Source organism: Patiria miniata, unplaced genomic scaffold, assembly GCF_015706575.1.
Source record: "Patiria miniata isolate m_02_andy unplaced genomic scaffold, ASM1570657v1 HiC_scaffold_22, whole genome shotgun sequence".
In the NCBI taxonomy this organism is placed as follows: Eukaryota; Metazoa; Echinodermata; class Asteroidea; order Valvatida; family Asterinidae; genus Patiria; species Patiria miniata.
In genome coordinates this window covers 5,440,488-5,462,991 of record NW_024037061.1, presented here as the reverse complement: position 1 = coordinate 5,462,991, position 22,504 = coordinate 5,440,488, and the positions used below count along the sequence as shown (strand labels likewise).

At 38.9% G+C, this 22,504-nt stretch overlaps 1 protein-coding gene across 1 annotated transcript; it reads right to left on the bottom strand.

Moving 5' to 3' along the window:
- Positions 1–7,424: 7,424 nt before the first annotated feature.
- Positions 7,425–21,111, bottom strand: LOC119730663. The gene is made up of 9 exons (XM_038203653.1): positions 21,002–21,111; positions 20,378–20,521; positions 18,802–18,870; positions 17,971–18,045; positions 17,599–17,670; positions 17,286–17,342; positions 15,948–16,132; positions 7,873–9,690; positions 7,425–7,663 (listed from the first exon to the last, which is right to left on the bottom strand). The coding sequence occupies exons 1-9, from the start codon at positions 21,109–21,111 to the stop codon at positions 7,425–7,427; spliced, it is 2,769 nt and encodes a 922-aa protein (XP_038059581.1).
- Positions 21,112–22,504: the final 1,393 nt, after the last annotated feature.

Below are 22,504 nucleotides of genomic sequence, written 5' to 3'. Positions count from 1 at the left end.
TTTCAAAAAAAAAAGACATATTCAATAACTACTGCATCAATAACAACTAAAGATTCGCGTAATCGCCTTTGGTGAGTTACAAACACAAATTAATTTTACACATTTTCAAACTGCCGCTTGTAATTTGACACCCGACGACGGCATTAGGACGTCAGAGTAATATGCACTACTTGGGATGAGGATGATAATAGTAACAAGTTTATACCATGAACCGTTTAGGAGAAAAACGCGGAGAAATATTGCCCGAGAAAAGGAAGACAGAAATGAAGGGAGAAAGAAGATTTGTAAAACAATTCTATAAACAGAAGATCGGGTTGTGCCCGACCATTCAAATTGAACTCACGATCGTGGTCCTCCGTTGTCATGTCTGCGGTTAAGGCGACTGCAGATACTCCTTTCCTCCGCTTATTAGCCACCTGATCTGCCATTATATTAAGGCCTTAAGTGGGCTGACTACTATTGCTAACCTGGCAGCTTCCAACAATGGTGAAATAGTATAGCTTAAGATTTCCCCAAATCCAGTAGGGAGAATAGCAACGACGCTTCGGTCGGAACAAACATGATAAATAACTTGAAGTTGCTCCTCTGTTACTTTTCACAGCAATGCGGAGAAACTTCTCTACAGGTCTATGTATTTGTCGTGACTGAATGCCACGTTACAGTACGATTATTGGCTGCAAAGGCGACGATATTGCGGCCTGGAAAGCGTCCAATATTAACTTGGGCTACAAAACGCGTTTTGAGCGAAACATCAACACAACCACGCCAGCATGCAGTCAGTTTATAGAAAACAATATTATAAGTGATTAATTTTGAGGAAATCAATAATGTTCACGACTAAAATAAATTGCGGACTGTATATCACGTTGAACGTAGTGGATCGATGATACATGCATGCGCAGGCACCGTCGTATACGCACATACACACACAGCGGCGCAGCGTTTCTGGAAAAGTAGAGGGCAGGGTTCTGCATGGAATGGATATCTGTACTATTTTGGTTTTCATACTGAAATATGCAATAGTAGCTGATGGCTTGAGAGTGAGATCAACAGGGTTTTATAATAATTTTTGACAAATGTAACACCTAATAAAATGGGTGTCTTAATTTACTACTAAATTCGGATCCCCCCGTTATGCCGCGCGATGGTCGGCGTGTTTTTATATAACATACTGCACACGCAAAGTGAATCCTTTATCATGATATTTCCAGTCTCTGATACTGAATTCACATCACTAATTATTAAACGATACATTGTTTGTAAGTTCCTGTTATGAAACTGTGCTAAACCGGTCGAATTCACGGATTTACAACCCACAAAATAGTTGTTAGTATCACTGAAGCCCCAGTACAAGCCAGTTCTTTGAAAGGTATTGTTGTCAAGTATGTTGCTTGACTTTTTGGCAACTTTTGAGGAGAACAATGGTAATGATCAGGAAAAATGAACATCCCCCCCCCCCCCAAATAAAAGAAAAAAGAAAAAAAAGAAAGATGTATGCGTTGTGGGGCTCTTGTACGACACACCACATCTCAAAAATAAGACAGTGCCCCACGCAAAATATGGAGGCAATAAAAAAACCTCATACATGTACAAAAACAAAAAGCACAAGTTTGATATTTTGTAATCGAACATGTACAGGTATACATGTAAATACATGTTACACTTTTTTGCCTAGTTAATGCATTGGAATACTACAGTGCAGTGGTCACTGTTTTCGAAACCTGTATTAGAATAACATTTACATGACAGGATAGGATAAACTATGATCAAACTCTGCATTAATGCTCTGCACACATTTGTATCGCCTTTTTACTGTGTCAACTTACATGTCTAGCACAGTCTGTACGACAGTCAGCAAAGGCCCGGTCCCGGTGGTTATGGAAACAAGGTCACAGGTCAACCTCGATAACACACAATACTTATCACACGTGTGTATCTCGCATTAGGTCCCACAGCCAAACTACAAAACAACGGTGCAACAAAAATATTTTCTATAACAGTGATTTCTAGGTATCTTACAGTTACTAATGATTATCTTTAGCAAAGGCGACCTAACTGGAAAGATGGGGGAAAAATGAAATATTTACCGAGCAAAATCCTGCTTCAAGTTAGCCATCAACATTAAAAACAGCGGTCGTAAGGAATGGCGCCCTCTGGGACTGATTCCCCACACATGTACACACATTTCAGGGATAAAACATTCCTTATTTTAAATGCTCCAGAAGTTCTACTCTGCAAGGGAAAAAAAGCTTGCTTTAAATCCACTAGTACACTAGTCTGGTTCCCAGACCAAAAGATTCCGACTATTCCTGATGAATCTTAGATCCGGTAGCCTCCGGTAATACAATGTATTACAATTTACGTCACGTGACTAAAACGGGAGGAATTCCTCCTTTTTCCAAAAATTTCCAAAGTTTGCCGAAGTCGTTTCGTCGACAATCGGATAGCACCCGAGTATTTCCGAGTATATAATATAGGTTTAATTAACTGCTAATTGCTTATTAATTTCATTTTAAATGAGTTGATAATTAATATTCATTGTTTTCATTTAGAAAACTTGAAATTCAACGACGTTTTGTGCATCAAATATACTCGGATCGTATGGGCGAACTTTTTGCTGCGTCATGTACAATTTTGAATTTGACGACCGTTAGGCCTACCGAGATTTTCCAAAACTAGGTGCTTCATTCGGCTCCGCCTGCTAAGATTGCTATTTGGTTCCCTAATTTTGAAGATTCTAGATCAACATTACTGAATGTTATCTTACAAAAACATCAAACTGCATTATCATAGCTGTATGATATTACGAAACAATTGATTTATTTAAAGATTTGATCAGAACACTAAAAGCTACAAGTGATAAAGCGAAATCGGAAACGGAGCCGCGCTTTGAAAAAAGGGCCATTAATGTCGTCATGTTTATTTTTAGCCACGGAGGCTGCCTGACCTACAATTTAAGACGTGGGCGTCGGGAATAATTGTCAGGTCTGGGAACCAGACTATAGTACACTGTATAGGAATATAGCTTGAGGAACTCCAGCTCCATTGCTCATCGGAAGTTCGACATAGAGCTGAAAGGCATTTTGTTAGTTGTATGCTGCCAGCCGTCAATATATGGCGGATCGAGGTCGTAAAAAAGCGGCCTCTGAAAAGCCACCAAAATCATAAATTTGTTTCCATATTGTAGTCCGTATAGTTCTGTTTCAAGTCGACTTGACAATACATAGTAAATCGTGACGTAATAAACAGGACTCCCGATGCAGCGTAGCATAAACGAGTCCTGTTTATTACGTCACGGTTTACTATGTTTTGTTTGCTGCCCCCAACGACGACTTTTACACAAATTGCACGTTCGGGTCAAAACAGGTCAAAACAGCTCTCAAAAGTACCTGTTGTACTCATTTCATGACAGACACAAAAGTCGTCTTTATTTCATCACACCATAGGCTACATATACCCGAAAAATGACTGAAATGTCTTTGAGCATTCCACAACCTCTTTAAACAATAGCTTTTTTGATCTTGCCAACGTCCTCCGAAGGTTGTACGAATAATATTACGTAACGTTTCTTTATAACGTTGAAAGAACGTTTGTTGCCAACGTCTGTTGAAGGTTGTACAAATGTTATTTCGCAACGTTTCTTTGTAACGTTCAAAGAACGTCAAGAGAACGTTATTTTCTGGGAACATTACCGTAACGTTTTCAGAACGTTCGTGCAACGTTGTTTTTGGTTAGCTTTATACCGGTATTTATAGCTTTTGGTGTATATATGAACCTCTTTTTCGGATTTACTTTTTGGGGTGAGATTGTTTAGTTTTTTACTCTTCCTCCCCTTTTGAAAAGCAATCTCAAGATGCTCTCAAAATCGAGTCTATAGTGATGTATAATTTTCGAATCAACAAGTCATTTCACCCCGCAGAGAGAGATTCATTGACATATTTTTTTTGTTTTTTTCATTCTGTATAAAAAGAATATATAAAAAAAATTAAAAAAATATTCAGTCTCTGGTCAGACCAAAGTTCCGGAATTGACGCGGCGACGCAACTTTTTTTTTTTCTTCAAGCTTGGATTGTACAGAAACGGTGGTACTTTTTGCTTTTTTGGTGTCCTCATCTTCATTGGTGTCCTCCATAATTTGCCTTGGTGCTCTCGATCATTTGCTTTGGTGCAATTTCCCATTCCTTGGTGCTCTTTGGTAAAAAAAAACCCGAGGAGGTGCGGAAAAAAAGGGCGCTAACAGAGCTACCGCGGAACATTTTGGGAAAAAAAAGATTGACGCACATGATTAAAATCGACGCGCGCGCTGACCAGACCGACCTTTTTTTTTGGGGGGGGGGCCTAAAGTCAGGAAAGCCAACAAGTATTAGCGGTTTACAACTTCCGCGTACGATCCATCGACGGATGGATTCAGGCCTATTTACCAGTGTGCCCCCTGAAGGTCAGCTAGTTCTATGCACGCACAGGCCAACTCTTTTATATGAGACAAATGGGGCTTAATTGAAGCTTTTTTTGCTTTTTCGAGAACCGCTCATTCCAACAATTTTAGACCTAACACTGCATATACTGGCAATACACCCTCTGATTTTAAATTTCATACCGAGCCCGGTTCTGGAGATAATCTTAGACAGCCAGACACAGAAACACACACAGATTTCTGGAATTGAGCACAAACACACGTATATGCATGGGGGAATTAAAGTAAACTTCTAATATTTTGTTCTCTAGTAATTAAAAAAATTATCACCGATTCATCTTATATAATGCATATTGAGAATATACGAAATATATTTGTTTACCTTAGTTTAGAAATAAAATAACTTTACAAAAAAAGTATAATCAGAGGAACGATTATTATTGGTCAATGTTGGAGTTTTGACCTTGAAATCTCGTTTGCCCAATATTTGCAGGGTTAGTCCCGTAAGAGTGGTTTGTAGTAATGATTTGTTATGGTTATGGTGGTGTCAAAAATACATGTCATTGTGCAGCTTCAAGCTATTATATTCATGCTAATGCGAGCGCGTGAGGTATACTTGAAAATATTTCGGGGATGCCTGCCTAATTCCCAAAGACTGGCTTCGGTTTTACTCGTCGATATCGCCATCTACTGTTGATGTCAGATGGCTGCGCCGGTTCGACTGCACGTAGTTAACGCAATCCAAATCCAGACTTTGGCCAAGACTGCCAAAACGCAGAATGATTTGTAATTTAATTTCATGATTGATATGGTGTATACTTACTAAGCATTTATTTCAACGCTGTAACAAAACTAGAAACACGAAATCATCATGTCAACAGTTCAGCATACAACATCAATACGAGTAAATTTAACACAATACCATTATTAACAGAATGAAAATATATACAAATGTAGTCCACATAGCAACATAGGGATAAGGTAAAGCGATCATTTTTTCCCTAACCCGTTGGGCAACTTCTGCAGACTGACAGACAACCACAAATACAAATTACGAGGACACATTTGTTGATTGAGGGAATCCAAAATTTCCTCTTTTTTAATTTCTTCTGGCGTAATTGGAGTTAAATTGTAAGCAAGTCATCAATGTCCCCACAGATACAAAAGAAGGGGAAACAAAAAAGCAATGCCAATCAGAGACAACCTGCTAGAAGTCATGCCAAAGCTAACAACAATAAAGCAATATTTCTGATTGGTATAAAGAGAAGACCTCCGAGGCTCTGCAAGTGCTGGTATTGTCCAGGTAATTATACTCAACAAGAACACGCTTCAAATTATCTAATAGGCTTTCGTGCAAAGCAAAGTAGAATCTAATCTACGAATAGCTCTAGTTAATTAATCCATCCAATTCATGACAGAATAGTTTAAATACATTTAGTATAAAACAAAGGTACACTAATATTGTTTTCGGTTCTTCCTTTTCCATATCCATACATTTAAAACGATCACTACTTACATATTTAGAAGTAGTTAAGTGCAAACAGAAGGAAGCCAGGCTAACATTTTCTGATATTTATCAACACTTTCCTTAGGGACATATTTTATGCAACTTTCTACTCCAAAATGTATGATTTTTACCTTCCATCCGTATTGGGAAGTCGCTGTTCAGCTTAGGGGTTTATGTTCAAGTTGTGAACAAACACATAAGCTGATTGAAAAGGATTTGTGAGAAAAGAATGTTCGTCGCCTTACAGTCACCGTAATGAGAATATTGAAGACAGCATATACACAATTCAAGCAACTGTTGATTCTGAGATGGACCTTGCAAGCTTGATCAAGATTATTGAAGTTTGCATTAGGGAAATTATGCGAATTACGAAGTCTATGCCCGGCAGTTTAATACGCTTTTGTTGGTAATGTGAATGTCAAACACTTGTAATAAATGACATCAAATAAAGAGAAACAATGCACTACCACATTAACGTACTCGAGTGACTCCTGGTCAGCATGACACAAAAAAGGCACAAAACACCCTTGAACATGTCAAAATAAAAATTGAAAATAAGGTTAATTGTGACTCAAAGGTGCATATTTAAGGATTGCATACAAAAATACATAACATATGGGCTCTTTAAAGGATAGAGCAAGTAAAAAAAAATCTAGTAACCATAAGATAATAACTACGTCATAACAGTCGATCCGTATATTTTCATGTGACAGGCAAGAACTCTAGGGTGTTATCAACAGCCCTGAAAATAAATGAACAGAATGTAATGGTATTATGGTCGAAACTAAAGCACAAGAACGGCTTATAAGGCAAATGTTTAGCTAAGACATGTTACAATTACAAAATAAGTATACATGTAGGAAAATTACCATTTTGGCAAAATGGATAGTTAAAATACAGGTAAACTTGAAAACACATTGGGATACTCTATGCGTACATAATCTGAATAACTGATCATCAAACTTGTAAAGACCACTGACCAAATATTTGACCTCAAATATAGTATTTCACGCAAAGCAAAGTATAACCTAATATACAAAAAAGCTGTAGTTATTAAATTTTATCCGTCCCATCCATGAGACAATAACAGAAATAAGATTAGTATCAGACAAAGCTACATCAACGTTGTTCTGTCCCACAAGGCAAACAGGCTAACATTTTGTGATATTTATACACATTTGACCATTATCTGTCCATGACCCAAATTTATTGACACTTCAATCATTATCTCAAGGAAATGTTTGATAATATCCCCAAATCGTCAAGTATTAATTAATTAACATCTTTTGTAGCTCCCACTTCCATTGCAAATTTTGACAGCTGAACTGTACCACAATTATACGAAACAAATGTGAAAATCTGTTACAAAAAGTTCAGTATCTTTTCAGGCACTCCCCTACCCACCTCAACTGTAAGGGTGCATGGCATTCCAGGTGACCTATACAAATGAACCATATTTGACCTGATTTGCCTTTTAATTTTAACCCATGAACAAGTAGGAATTTACTCAACCACATGACAACGTTCAGATATGATGTCGTCATAAGTTCTTTCCACGTAGTCTTCATCAACATCAAGGGAATGATCTCCCACGCTGGTCATCACAAGACGTCTGCTTCTGCCTTCCCTGTTCGGTGACTCGTGTCGACAGAACCAGCAGCAGGCTTTAGCAATGCATGTTGCCATTCTACCACAGCACCCAGAGCGCCATAGTGACTTCATCACCATCCAGCTGAGACTCCCTGTAAAAACAAAAATCCAAAATGTAACATTGTTACTGATTCCAACCGCCTCGTCCTAGCTGTCAATCAATAGTGCTCAATGACCAATTAAATGACAGTTGGTAAGGTGATCATGGTAACTATTTCTTCAAATTCAGTCTCAAGCACCATATAAAATGCACCAATGAATACTAAAACAATCAAGATAATCCATTTAAACAACTACGTACCTATGACGAAGACAATAATGCTGAAGTTCATCAGAACCAGGATTGCCGCAAGGACTTCGGTTCTCCCAGTGTTACCTCCAGTTCGAGACAGGAGCAAGGAAGCTGCCAGGAGATTCAGGAAGATTGTTGCCAGGGAACACATCTGTAGACGGTTATCGGTGGCGTCTTTCATCGGTCTCACATATGCATGTAGGAGCAAAAACCCAACAGATATGGCGATGGTTGCAAACATGGTGAAGTGGTCATCTGGGCCGTAAAGCAGAACAAACAGTGTTTGGATGATTTTGCGAGAAAGCTCAACAACTTCCCAGTACCAGAACTCTGCTTTGTAGTTTCCACTGAGAAAACTTTTCCAGCTGATATCCACCTGACTTTGCTTTTGGGGATTTAGGAGGTTGATGTGTGGTTGATTGAGTGTGGAATCATCTTCATTTACTGTCGACATAGTTGGATTATTGACGCTGTAGTAACTGGGATCATTTACTGACGATTCAACCAAAGGCTGCTCCTGCGAATTTTTCCTCTTGTCTTGTCTGTTGCTTCTCCACAGAAATACAAACAGCAAGGACGGAAAGCCAACAACATAGCAAAGAGAAGCCTCGGCAGCATGGTTGAAATGAACATGCTGCTCATCTTGACAATCAATAAAGTAATCTGATCGAAGTCTTGTAGAATTGTATGTTTCATTCTCATCAAGATAGAACAGGTCGCAGCCAGAAGGCAAGAGGGTGAAGATAACACCGGACAGGCCAGGATATGAAACAAAGAGAAGCATAACGACAAACAGGTAACATTTCTGCTTCGTAGTTGATGAAACCTTGATACGTTCTTCATCGGTGTATTTCCTTGCTGCCAAGTACATGTAGCACTTTGAGACCCAATAGAAACACAATGCAACCAACATAACAAATGCAATTAAGCTCATCCCAAACAAATACTCAATGTACACAATGCGGTAGGTGAAGTCTGGAAAGTAGCAGCGGGGACTGATGACCAGTTGGACAATATTCATCTCCAGTAGTTTCAAAAAAGACCCAAACTTGTTAAGAATATTCGGCCAGGGAATTTCGTCAAGGGCAGAGAATATCTCGCCCATTACCTGATAGAAACCCAGCAAGATTTTCCCCCGAGCAAAGATCACATCAACGGCTGACCGTCCTCTTCTCCGATTTCTCCGCACATCCCAAGCGATGACAAGTATTACCACTGCCAACACGACCAACAACAGAACGACTTCAAGTAAGAACCACCACCACTTTGGGCACACATTACAACGATCAAACCACGCATAGTACCCCACACTGCATTCAGAGCAAAGCCAACCTTCATAACCAACCTCACAAGTGACATTGATACCATCACCTTCATTCAAACAAGACTCCTTACGTGGACACGGATGTACCTTAGGCACCACTCCCCTAAAATGATGCGTGCTGCTATTGTAGGAATCACTTCTGCTCCTGATGTTTACAACGAAATGTTGATATGCTTTGTAGTTGTCGTTGTTTGAGCCCCATTCCCAAGTCCACCAAAATCCAGGTAAGAGGTGTTGATACTCCTCTGAGCAGTCAAGACCTTCGTCTGGGCAAGGATAACACTCATCAAACCGATCTTTCCGGTAGTACTTATCGAGACAAAAGCATGCGCGGAACCCTGCATGGAGACTTTTATTGGTACCTGTAGGACACACGGTGCAATCTGCAGGGCTTATACCAGGGTGAGCAGCTGGGGTGACGTAGGTTCCATTGTTGCATTTTTGACACTTGATGGGCTGTGATGTATCTGCTACTTGTCCAGTCTTGATTTGGTAAAAGCCTCCTAAAGTTCAAGGATAATACATGTAACTGCATTAAAATAGTGACCATCAAAAACCCCTCACTGACATTCGACCTTTGTCTTCGACTTCAAGTATGGCTTTCAACCATGTACTTGAACAATCTCATGCAAAACTTTTCTTTTCTCGAAAAGCTGCACTGTAAAAAAAAATTACCATACCTCATGCACTTGCATGCACCTGAGCACTACTGTTTGTGGCACTTGAAGTGTGAAAGCAACAGAATATTAACAGGTGAGGTATTTGAGGTGATGAAGAATAATTAAAGACTAGTATTCTATGTGCTTTGAAGCACTTATCGCACCTCAAGCTCTTGCAAGTAACAAAATAAAGGCACCCGAAGGTCTTTAAGTGAAGCGAACTGTTTGAGAGATAGCACTTCACGTGCTTGAATTCACTTATTGCACCTTAAGTGATTTCATGTAACAGATTATTGGCAACTAGAACACTTGACGTGCTTATAACACCTGCAAAAATATAGCGCTTCAGGTGATTGTACATACTTATGGCAACTCAGCTAAGTGCAAGTGATTGATTGATATCCTCTGAAGTACATGAAGAGATGGGAACTGTCTGAGAGAAAGCACCTCATGTGCTTGAACACACTTATTGCACCTCAAGGGATTTCAAGTAACATATTACTACCACCTGAATCACTTGATGTGCTATAAAATTATATCGCTTCACGTGATTGTATACAATCATGGCACCTTAATTGCGTGCTAGTGATTGACTGATATCTTCTAAAGTACATGAAGAGATGTGAACCAGCTAGCATGTCATGTGCTTGAACACACGTATTGAACCTCGAGTAATTTCATGTAACAGATTGAAGACATTTAAAATCACTTAATGTGCTATAAATGTGCTTCAATCATGTGATTGTAACAATGTTCCCCTTTGGATTTTTGAGAGCACTCTATGTGCTTAAGCACACTTATTGCACATCAGGTAATTTCATGTAATAGATTATTGGTACCCGAATTACTTGATGTGCTATGACCATTTTGCGCCTCATGTGATTGTACACAGTAATAGCAAAATTAGCGCAAGAGATGGACTGTAATCATCTGAAGTACTTTAAGTAATGTAAACTATTTGAGAGATAGCACTTCGTGTGCATGCCAACACACTTCAGGTATACTTGCTTTTAACAGACTTGATGTGCTATTTGCACCTCAACTAAAGTGCATGAGATTGAATTAGTCAAACGGCTAAAACAATTAATTTTGACAAGAAAGGGAGCATTGAACATTTCAAACTGTTTCATCTCTCTTTGTGTGCATGTACACTTCGCTAAACGACTGTCCCAACGGCAACGTGTTGCAACAAGTTCATGCATAGGTCATAGTCGTGTCCCTAGTCTTCGCATACATGTTCATATGTACGTCCATAGCATTCGACCACGCAGCGGCGTACGTTAACCGTTATTATTTGAACGCGGAGATCATTCTGCACACACTTGTCTGTGCCAAACTTGTTGAATTTCAAGAATTTGCAACCCAAAACAATGATCGTGAGGATTACTGTAGCCCCATTGCTTTGTTTTTGACATGTGGAGAAGCCAGTAGGCGCTTTGAAAGGTATTTTTTGAAGTATTTTGAGCTATTGTGGTAATTTTTGAGGTGAATGATCTGCAAATATTGCAAAACAAGGCCTAAGTTTGGAGGGGTTGTTGGTTAGGTCGTACGACAGATATGGGCGTTGCGAGGGGGGGGGGGCTGGAAAAGCAAAAAAAAAAAAAAGAAGACAAAAAGGAAAAAAAAAGAAAAGAAAAAGAGGCGCGAAGTCATAATGGTGTAAATTTTATGATTTGTTTTTTTTTTTTTGGGGGGGGAATGTCCCTGCCCCCTCTTAAATTGATAAATCGAGAATTTGTTGAGAAATACAAGAATTTTTGGGGAATAATATGTTTTGCCCCCCTCTAGAAAAAATCCTGGCGACGCCCATGACGACAGACTAAATCCGCATTTCGAAAAAAAACCCCAGCCACCCCAGTTAGCGGGTCTATAGAAATAATGTTTAGGCCTGTCAGACGCTAATTTGACGGTTTGGACAAGGTCTATGGAGAGTCAAGAAGATTTTCAGAGTATTTTTTATCATAAACAAAATTTGCAATGTTTCTGAGTGGCTCATTCATGTCTTTTCAGCATTTTTGCAATGAATGCCCTTCAGGATGCTAAAATGGAGACAATCTTCTATATGAAACTTTGTTGAGACCTAGGTTATTGTGTACCATTCAATTTGTTTAACCATTTTCGGATTTTGGCTCATTTAAAAAATTGTACTCTGCTAGAATATTAGTAGGCACTATGAACAGTCAAAAAATGAACAGCTTAGGTTTGTTCTTTTGCTCTGATCCTGGCTAAAAAAATTAAAAATACCCCAAGAATTCCATACTGGGCCACCACTCAGACCTCCTGCATTAAGTCTATGGGCCATGACAGAAAATACCCAAATATTTTAAGAATGTTTGCACTCCTTACAGTGTTTCTTCATCCGATTTACAATTGTTGCTACTTTTCAGGTCATATAAGGGAATATGAGTGGTGGCCCAGCATGGAACTCTTTCCATTTATACAGAGGGAAAATTAAGGCAAACCCCTTTGAGTTTACTATGATTCGTAATTATTTTCTTGCAGAATGCAGACTGACTTAAAGGTTTGACCAGATCCAGGTTTGGCAGGTAACACAGTAGGCTGAACAAGAGAGTGAAACACCGAAAACTGGTCAAGGTCCTCGAGGTAATAATAAGGGAAAATGATACTGTGGGCTTGTTTGAATGATCTATTTTCAAACTGGGTATATTGTCAATCAATCAATCAATCAATCAATCAATCAATACTTTATTTCCACTCAATCAAATAAGGGGCTGGGTCACCGATGTGAGGGCTATTATCATGGGCGTCGCCAGGATTTTTTTCTAGAGGGGGGCAAAAAAAAAGAGTTTGCCAGAAAAAGCTTGTATTTCTCAACACATTCTCGATTGATCAGTTTTAGAGGGGGGCAGGGACATTTTGCCCCCCCCCCCAACTCATTAAATTGACACCACTTTGTCTTCGCGCCTTTTTTTGTTTTCTTCATTTTTTTCTTTTCCGGGGGGTGGGGGGGGGGGGGGGGGGGGGCAAGTGCCCCTTGCCCCCCCCCCCCGCGCGATGCCCATGGCTATTATTGGCTACCAGGCCCCTACCTGGTTTTAAACCACGTGCCTAATACTACAACTAAAACCGAAATAGGTTAACAATGTAACATGGAGTCTTAAATATTTTTGAGATATACAACAATTGTTCATTAGTTTCTCCTAAAGAAATTAGCTGAGATTATTATAGACCATTATGCGCCCATCAATTGTTTCCCCCACCCCTCCCCGGGCTACCCCACCCAAGATGTGGGGACTGTCCCTTTTGAAGTGAAAAAATCCCCACCCCTCGGGCACAATTTAGGTGACAATCCCCGACCATGCCCCGACATACATACGCGGGGCGCATTGTTATATGCATTTCCATGTAGCATACCAATGGTAACAATGTAATTTGAGTGACCAAAATCCCCCACCTTGTGGCATGAAAAACGTGACCAATTCCCGACATCGGACATTTGGCTGCGCGGAGGGGGGAGGGGGGGGGTGGAGGAAACATCTGATTGGCGCATTACTTACATATATTTAGAAATATAATGTTCAGTCTTAGTGCTATCCCGTGAAATCCGTTAATTTACAAAAAAATCTAAAGAGTTAAACAATTAGGATCAATGATCAATCATAAAATAGGAAAGACTTGTATTCAAGTTTTCAAATACAAGTTTTAAATGGTCTGATTATGTTCTGAGCTATTCATTAGGGGAAAATGTGAATAAAACTTAAAAATACTAACCAAATTTGTGAAAAAAATGTGTGGTTTGTATGTTTTATTGGAAACCTTTTATTTGTCTTTCAAATATTATGCTCAATAGCACCATAATGCTTAGAAACGTGCTTAAACAACCACAGGAGTCAAAACAAACCTAAAGACTATTCTGCCTTCCTTACCACTTATTCTTCATCCAAAAATATGTCACAAACTGTTTGCCAATTCATGGAAAGACCCATATGTATAATTTTTTGGAAATGTTGATTCGATAATAATTAAAGTGAACACAGGGAAAAAAAGATATATCTATCACATCTTTATATTTTTATTAATAAAAAAAACCTACACAATTAAGGAAACTCACTAAGTGCATGATTTTTTTTTCTTTGAGATGTAACAAATAAATAGACTTGAGTGTTCTTTGACAAAATAGTAAACTCCTCACATAGGGCTTACGTGACAGAGACCAAATTGTTCACCTACAAAGTCTCATTTGGAAGCACGAGGACATCTGTCCACATCTTCTCGATAAGTTGTGATGTGTCCATGGTGTGCTTATTTGGTTTGAAGACTGTTCTTGTGGGATTGGTTCAGACTTTGTCCATAAAAAAATCAATCGCCATTCCAATTTTCAAGTTAGTTAACCCTGAATCAAAAACTGTGGACTTTTTTTGGTGAAGGTCAATTTTAGCTTTATGTGCATATGTCCCTTTAATCTAATGTTTTCTACATGGTGATACGGTTTGGTTTTGAATAGCTGAATATCATAACTCGCTAATTATGTTGTGTAATATGGAACATTTAAAAAAAAAATAATAATCGACATTCCACTTTTTTACTCTAGTCTTAACCAGGAACTGGAAACATTTTTGTTAATTTTTTTTTGTAGGGGGCCTAAACGTTTTATTGTCATTCTGATATTTTTTTTCAAAACAAAGTTTACGGGATAAGAGCAATATCTTGTTTAAAGGATATTTTAAAAATGATATATAAAGCATACATGTACAAGTTTGCTTATTATGAAAAGGTCAACTTAACTCCTCTGGGGTTATACATCCCAGTATACATCCCTACACCTGACAATAAATGAAGAGGTTAAGTAGTTTAAAAACAAATCACTAAATAACATATGGCTTAAAACTTGAAACTTTGCCCCTTGTTAGTGGGGATTCCTGGCAATTTCAAAGTTTTTTTCGTAGTGGGAGGAGTTCCGTTTGTAGTCAGAGGATACCCTCAATTAATTGTTATGGAGGGATTTAATAATTGCCAATTAAGATGTTTTACGCCAGGTGCAGTTCTGGTCTTTTAAATTTGGCGTAATTCCTTTTTATAGTTTATGCGTTGATGTGAATAATGACTGTCGGAAATATTACTTAAATGTAACATGATGTCACACATTATTTCTTCATTTTATAACAAAATCTGAAATTTGATGATGATTTTCTTATTTGCTAGGAAAGAGAATTTTCTGTTCTAAAACCGTGTTTTAAAATATGTGTTTGAAAAAGTGTTCCGTGCACGTCGCAAGCCCGGGCGCTTGATTTTTCTTCAAACTGTCTCCTCGGGTACATGTCACTGCGTCAGCGCATAATGTACGTGAACATGGACGTCGCCAGGATTTTTTTCTAGAGGGGGCAAACAATTTTGTTGCCAAGAAATGCTTGTCACATACCCATGGGTGGAACAAACAGCAGGTGCACCTAAAAAAGCTGCAAGCAAAAAACGTGCGCAATGGCATGAACATTTAAAGAGACGGTGATTTTTTCCCCTATTTCCTTCAAGAACACTATATCCTTTAAGCAGAGTTGTGACGAGTCACTGACTTCTTTGACTCGAGTCGAGTCATTTTAAAGACGTTACTACAGTTGAGTCGAGTCATAGGTCAAGAAGGTCGAGTCGAGTCGAGTCACAGTGTTGAGTTAAGTCAAGTCAAGTATTAGCTCGAGTCAAATCAAGTCACAAATATTTGAACCCTATACAATAAATAAACACGAGAGAGAAAAGCACTTTTTGGCTTTTGTAATTTTACATTCGGTCTTCTACGTGTGGTGACACCACATTTGACTCTTAATGAAAAAAGGGGGTGCCAGCTGATCGCCATAATATAACTAACGGGGACACTGATCAAACCGCGTATGTATAAGTACACATTAGTCTGCGAACCTTCTAATGGGACGTGAACAAAACCCGGACCGGCGTAAGACATTGCAAATATTGTTCGCAAGTTTTGCTTTCATTTTTGGGACTGGAGTCGAGTCGATTTATTTACCCTTAGGGACTCGAGTTAATTCGAGTCACCGAAAATGGTGACTTGAGTCGGACTTGAGTCGAGTCATTGAAACGAGTAATAACAACTCTGCCTTTAAGACATAACAACTGCACTTCATACGTACCAGCTGGGCATGCTTTACAGGCATGGCTTGGAGCATCTCCATAATGTCCTTGGGCACAGGGCTTACATCGCCACGAATCAACTTTGAAGTCAGGTCTTGAACAGGAGAATCCAGACTTATTGAAGAGTTTTGCCATTTCCTTCGAAACAAGTACCGGTAGGGCAAACCCATCACCAACCTGTTCACTGTAATTGGAAAGAACAAAAGTTAACCCAAGGTCGATGTGTCATTTTACAATACCCTGTGCCAATGCAAGATAGGCCATGTCTATAGGGTCCATAAGGTGAACTTACCTTAGGAAAACATGTTATGTAATTTTCTACTCCTGAATGTTTGTAAACTATTGACATCCTTTTTTTTATTAATGCTTTTGAAAAGTGCGCTTCTTTAAACGAATGTTTGTTTGGTTTGATTTACCTAGAACAACTAATGGTGATGTTGCTCTCATGTCGTATTGGGAAGTCACTATTCAGTTAAGGGGTTTCAGTTCAAGTTGTGAACCAAGTATTTAAGAAGTATAGTCTGTCACTTGCCAATCTGGCCCCCTGGCCGGCGTTTATCACCGGTTTTAGTAGAATGAAACGACTGAGAATATGTCTATCCCCCGGATGGGATGATAATCCATCGCAGGTTACCCCAGCTTTTGCCGGTACCCACTTGTACTTCTGGGTGCAGAGAGGCAAGTGGTGGTAAAGTGGACACAACATAATATGACCAGCAGCTGCATTCGAATCCCTAACCTTCAGATCATAAGTCACGAACCTTACCACTAGGCCACACTCACTTTAAAATAAGGTTAAATTTGTTACAGGTGCATACCTAAGGATTGCATAAAAATATACCGGGTAAGTAAAACAAAACAGAGCCCATTTTTTTTTAGTGAAGTTCTGCGTGAAGCACTTTCCAAATCTAGGATATTAAAGCTCAATTAATAAGTTTTGTGTACAACAATAATTGAAATCACTCATGTACTTTTCAAGATACGGAAGTTTAAACACAAACACTGTTTTAAATAAAGTTCTGTCCACGGATCACAAAAACAGGCAAGTGTTCTTCCAGCAAAACGAACATAAATCACATAGGGATGTATGTGAATGTGTATGGGATGAATGTGATTTGATTGATTCTGGTACTGAAAGAAAACTCACGAATTTGGTTTTCATATCCTAGATTTTTGAAAGTGCTACATGCAGAACTTCACTAAAATGATGGTCCTGACATTTTCGTGTTTTTTTTTCTTTCTCAAACTAACGTATGAGCCCTTTGAAACATAGAGAAAGGAAACAAAATATCTAGTAATTTTCATGTAATAATTACGTCGTGAGAGTCGATCCTTACATTTCCAGGTCAGTCCGGCATGTGACAGGCGCAAACTGGAGGGTGCTATCAACAGCCCTGAGAATAAAGGAACATAATGTTATGGTAATGTGGTCGAAACAACACCAATAATTGTCATACAAAATAGGTGTTATGCAAAATACGTGAAGGGTTTATGAGGTCAATCCTTATTGTTTAGCTAAGATTTGTTCTAATTAAAAAACACAGGTAAACATGAAGAAAAATTAACAATAGTTACGATTTTGGCAGCGCAGTAGTTCAAATGAAGGTTAAACTTGAACACGGAAACCTGATAACGCAAACTGTAACTTACACATAGGAGTTGGTGCCCAAATCTTGCCATACGACATCGGAAATAGTTGTCAAATGACTGCCATACAACGATCTGGAAAAAATCGGAAAAGTAAGAATCAATCAATGCTTAACCATAAGTGTTTTATCAAAACCTGGCAAATTGGCGAAACCAACAATGTAACATCAAACCGATACATTTACGTGATTGGGACCGGCAAATGCGAACATACAAATCTGGGCTTTAAAGTGATATGGGAATCTTGTTCCCGAAGGGCCAAGGTATGCATATGAAACCCAAAAGTGTATGCTATGACAAAAATGATGGTATACAATACTTGACTCCTTTCGGAGAAGCAAACAAATTAGAAAATTGCATGATCGATGTACTTACACCTGTTTGATTGTGTTATTGACGGTGGCAAATGGTCTCTCTCCGATCGAAGAAAAGTTGTTTTGGAACATGTATCTAACAAAACAATTGAAAATGATGGATATTTTTTTGTACCATATTAAGTTTACAAGCAATAACCCAAGTTGTTATCATTAATGGGGTTTCCGAAACAGTTGATTTCGTCTTCGGCTTTGGCTTTGCCTCTGAGGTATGAATCACTTAGAAGTAAACACAATGGAAATAATTTAACATTTGGTCTTATATCATACGACAAAATGCTTCTGAAGCATAACAGTGTGTGAATTGACATAACCAAAAGGCCCCGCGCACAACGTACTTGCGTCACACAAGTACCAATTTAAAATGCCATACAACACTGCAAGTTTCAGCCGGTGGCGAATGAAAATCCGACTTAAAGAAATAGGACTTGTTTAATACTTCCAATGGGTCCGTATATCATTGAAACCTAAATTCACGCCACACACGCGCGTCATGTAAGTGCACGCAATGCTGGACATAAAACGTTGCTGTGATTGGTTAAAGATTCATAGGTCGGAGCTTGGTTTATCGATGTTGTTTTGGTTAAAGTAGTACTTAATGTGACGAACGAGTCGAGTAGTTACCCACGCTTCCGCCATATTACACCACTACGGTTGCAGACATGTAAATACATGCAGACATGTAAACAGGTACTGCATAGCCGATCAAGCACGCTATGGGCGGCAAACATGACGGATCGTGCACCTGGCACATGTTAATGTGAAATAAATATAAAACATCTATAACATCACTTAATAAACAATTGATTGTAGATGATATGCATGTACTTACAAATTTGTGAGCTGCGTGTTAAAGAAAAGCCAGGCTTGTATCTCAATGAGAGGATTGCCAAATACGGATCTATGAAACAAAATCAAGACACCGGAAATCATTTTGAATACGCCTTATTACTACACGAGGGCATACCATTGTTTAGCGAAACAAAACTTGGTTTTCGCCAAAGGGATTTGCAACGGCCAGGCAATTTGTTCCCTTTAGGTTCTGGCATGATCGACACATATATCTTAAATCAACACATTTTACGCTGTCTGTTTCTTTGATGTATGTCTGTCTGTCTGATGTTTGTCGCAGCCCAGTCGCCCCTCCCCCACTGAGATTTTGAGTTTTTAAAAACAATTATCGTTGATCTACATGACGCCCCCATGAAATGTTCCTGCCCCCCCCCCCCCAGCGCCCCCCACCCCCCCCCACCCCCCACCCCCACACACACTGACAAATTCATGGCTACGCCACTGAAGCCGGGAGGGCCTGTGGAAGATTATGTCCAACTTTGGCTGCCCCGAATGTTCATTAACATGGTCTGTGAAATCCACGATGGCATGCAAGCTCGTGTCCAAGACAACGGCGCATTCTCTGAGCCCTTTCGAGTGGCCAACGGAGTGAAGCAAGGCTGCGTCCTAAGACCTACCCATTAACATGATGTTGTTGGATATGCTGACAGATACCTTGTGTTGCGGGGATATAGGGGTCTATCTGCAATACTGCTCTGACAGCAAGTTGTTTAATCTGCGCAGACTCAAGGTGGCACGGGAAACGTTACAAATTAAGGCACCCTTAATGCCTCCGTCAAATGTTGCAGCATAGATCTAGAGACGTGGGAGATCATTTCGCAGCACCGCTCCAACTGGCCTATAACTTAGTCATGCACGGCGTAAAGAAGTATGAGAAAGGCCGCATCTGTGAAGCCGAACAAAAACGACAGCTCTGTAAAAACAGATCAAGTTCCTCCTTTCCACCTAGTTAGCCCCCAACCAACACCTGCTCTTACTGCAATCATTCATTTTGCGCCAGGACCGGCCTCATTGACCATCTTTGCACACTCAATTATTTGTGAAGTTGTTGGCTATCTTCGCATGTATGATACGAATTCACAGTCCTCTAATATCACGGTAGGTTCATGATTAACATTATACATTTTTTTTTTTTTTTTTTTTTTTAGCAGATTTCCTTCTTTCATCAGACTTTGAATAGTTAAAAGTTACAACATTAGGCCTATATATATATAACAAAAAAAAACATTCCATAACGTTTCGCTATAACGCAAAACAAAACAATGATGACAAATGTGGCAAAGTTGCTTCAACTAAGGTTTACCACGGCAACCGGTGGTAAACATGCAAATTGAGGTCGAAGTTTCCAATACATTGTGAAGCACGACATCCCGGTAGAGGAAAGTCCCCCCAAAATATTATTCTGGCACGATCGACAAATGATTGCAAATGCATGGCCTTGTGACTGCAACTTGGGAACAGCAAATACCTGGATAAGTAAACACTGATTGAAAGCTAGATTTTTTTAAATAAGCAGTAAGCAAAAAAAAAAAAAGAAAATAAGCGATAAGACTCACAGTACTTCTAGAGAGTGAAGATCCTTAAACATTTCTCTGGTAATGACCCTGATTTGATTGCGTTGCATGAAGAGTGCCCGTAGCTTGGTCTGGTTGCGAAATAAGCCATCGGGGATGGATGGGAGACGATTGAAGCCAATATCACTTCAAAATATGAACATATTGAGAGAAAAAAGGAACGTCAAACCCATGCATAATTTATACCACACTTCAAGTGTTTTCGAGTCAGCAATGTAGGTTAGACAGAGCGAAGGTACACTTTTTTCTTCAGAGCTCATTCTTTATACGGGGTTGGTTTGGTTGAGAATTGCGATAGACTAACTTGATAGTTGTCCCTCTTGGGGAAAAAACTCCAAGGATTAGGTGAGGACTGCTCGAATCTAGGCACGCTGTGCATACGACCATTCTCTTACCAAATATTACATTGGGTCACGTATTTAGACTAATACATACATGTACTGCCCCGAAAAACAGTTAGCCACCTCGAGTTTTTGCTTCAAGGGAAGGATTTGTTTTGGCGCATTGTATCGGCAAAAAAACAGACTGAACGTTGTTGAAAAAAAATTGACTTATGTATAAGTGTGGCGATTGAGACCATAAAAAATAGTCCGTCAAAACTCTTACAGAACTTCGGTTAATGTTGTGTTGACTAGAATATTCTCTGGTAGAAAATCTAGGTAGTTATCGGCTATCAACCTGTATGGTATAGAAACGGATACATATGACAACCTCATTACATTTTTGGTGATAATCCTTTTATTAAAAGAAGCGTTATTAAACATGTACTCGTGTCTAATCGGTTATGAGAAAGAATCTCGATTGAAGATTTTTGTTTTAACATACATGTACTCAGGTCATGCAGTCAACGGAGACTATTATTTCACGTTAGAGTAATGAATACCTTTTTTGGAAAGGACCTTCATTAATAAAAATAACATCTCGCCTATAGTTTTGTACTATCGATGAAGCGACATTGAGACATATTCAAACATGAATAAGAAGAAGTACAGCGTGTCCAAATCAACATTCTGCATGAAGAAATATCGCTGATTTTCTCCAAAAATTTTCAAAGTAGCTTATCAAATTCTATGGCATTTTCAAGCCCATGGTCTTGTTTATAATTGCTTCAAAAAATCCAACAATGTTAACCAAATGTATCTTTGATTTGGTAAGGCTACGTAATTTGCGACCTGCACAATGTAATTTCTTCACCTCTGCCAATTATTGGGTTATTGGTATGTCTTGTGAGTGCTTGGGAAATAGAATTTTGCAATCAAATATAATACCACTTGGAATGCCTGATAATGTATTAGCCTAAGTTTAGCCGCAGAATTATAATTGTGCAGGAGGAAAATAATATGACTTTTCTTGAAATTTTTACCAATTACAAAAAAATCCATAGACTTCAAAATAATATAAAATTTGATTAGCTAGTATGAACATCTTTTGAGCAAATCAGCGACTTCTTCATGCACAATGTTTATTGGGACACGTTGTACACTTACAACTGCCCAATTTCTGTCTTCGTGTCAAACAAACCCTCTGGTAGAGTCGTTAGGTGATTGTTCTGCATTAACCTAATACAGTGTGACAGATGTGTAAAATGAAGAGTTTAAAAGCAACTAATAGTGCATTTATGTATTTGTCTGATATTGAACAAAAAATTATCCCAAATGCCCAATGCGTTTCGTATATAAAGTCTGTCAAAGCACATTTTATTATTTATTTGACGTTGAAGTTTACTTACAATTTGTGGAACTTGTTAACACCTTGAAAAGCTCCAATGGCGACTCGGTTAACCCTGTTTTCATAACAATAACTGAAGAAACAAAAGAGTTACAGTATTTAAACAATTCAACATAAATCGGATACGTCAAACTGGTTTAATAAAACAGGTTTATTACCGCCGTCTTTTCACCTGCTGTGATACCCTGTCCTGAAGGCTAAAATAACTTTTTTATTGGTAAAATTTGTTTTCAAGATGACCGTAGCCTAAAGGCCATGGTATTTGTACAATCATACTCACAATCTCTTGATTTCTTTCCTGTGTTGTTTGTTCGAGGGGTCCACAAATAAACTAGCTGGAATCTCGAGAATTCTATTGCTATCCAAAGCTCTGTCAAACAT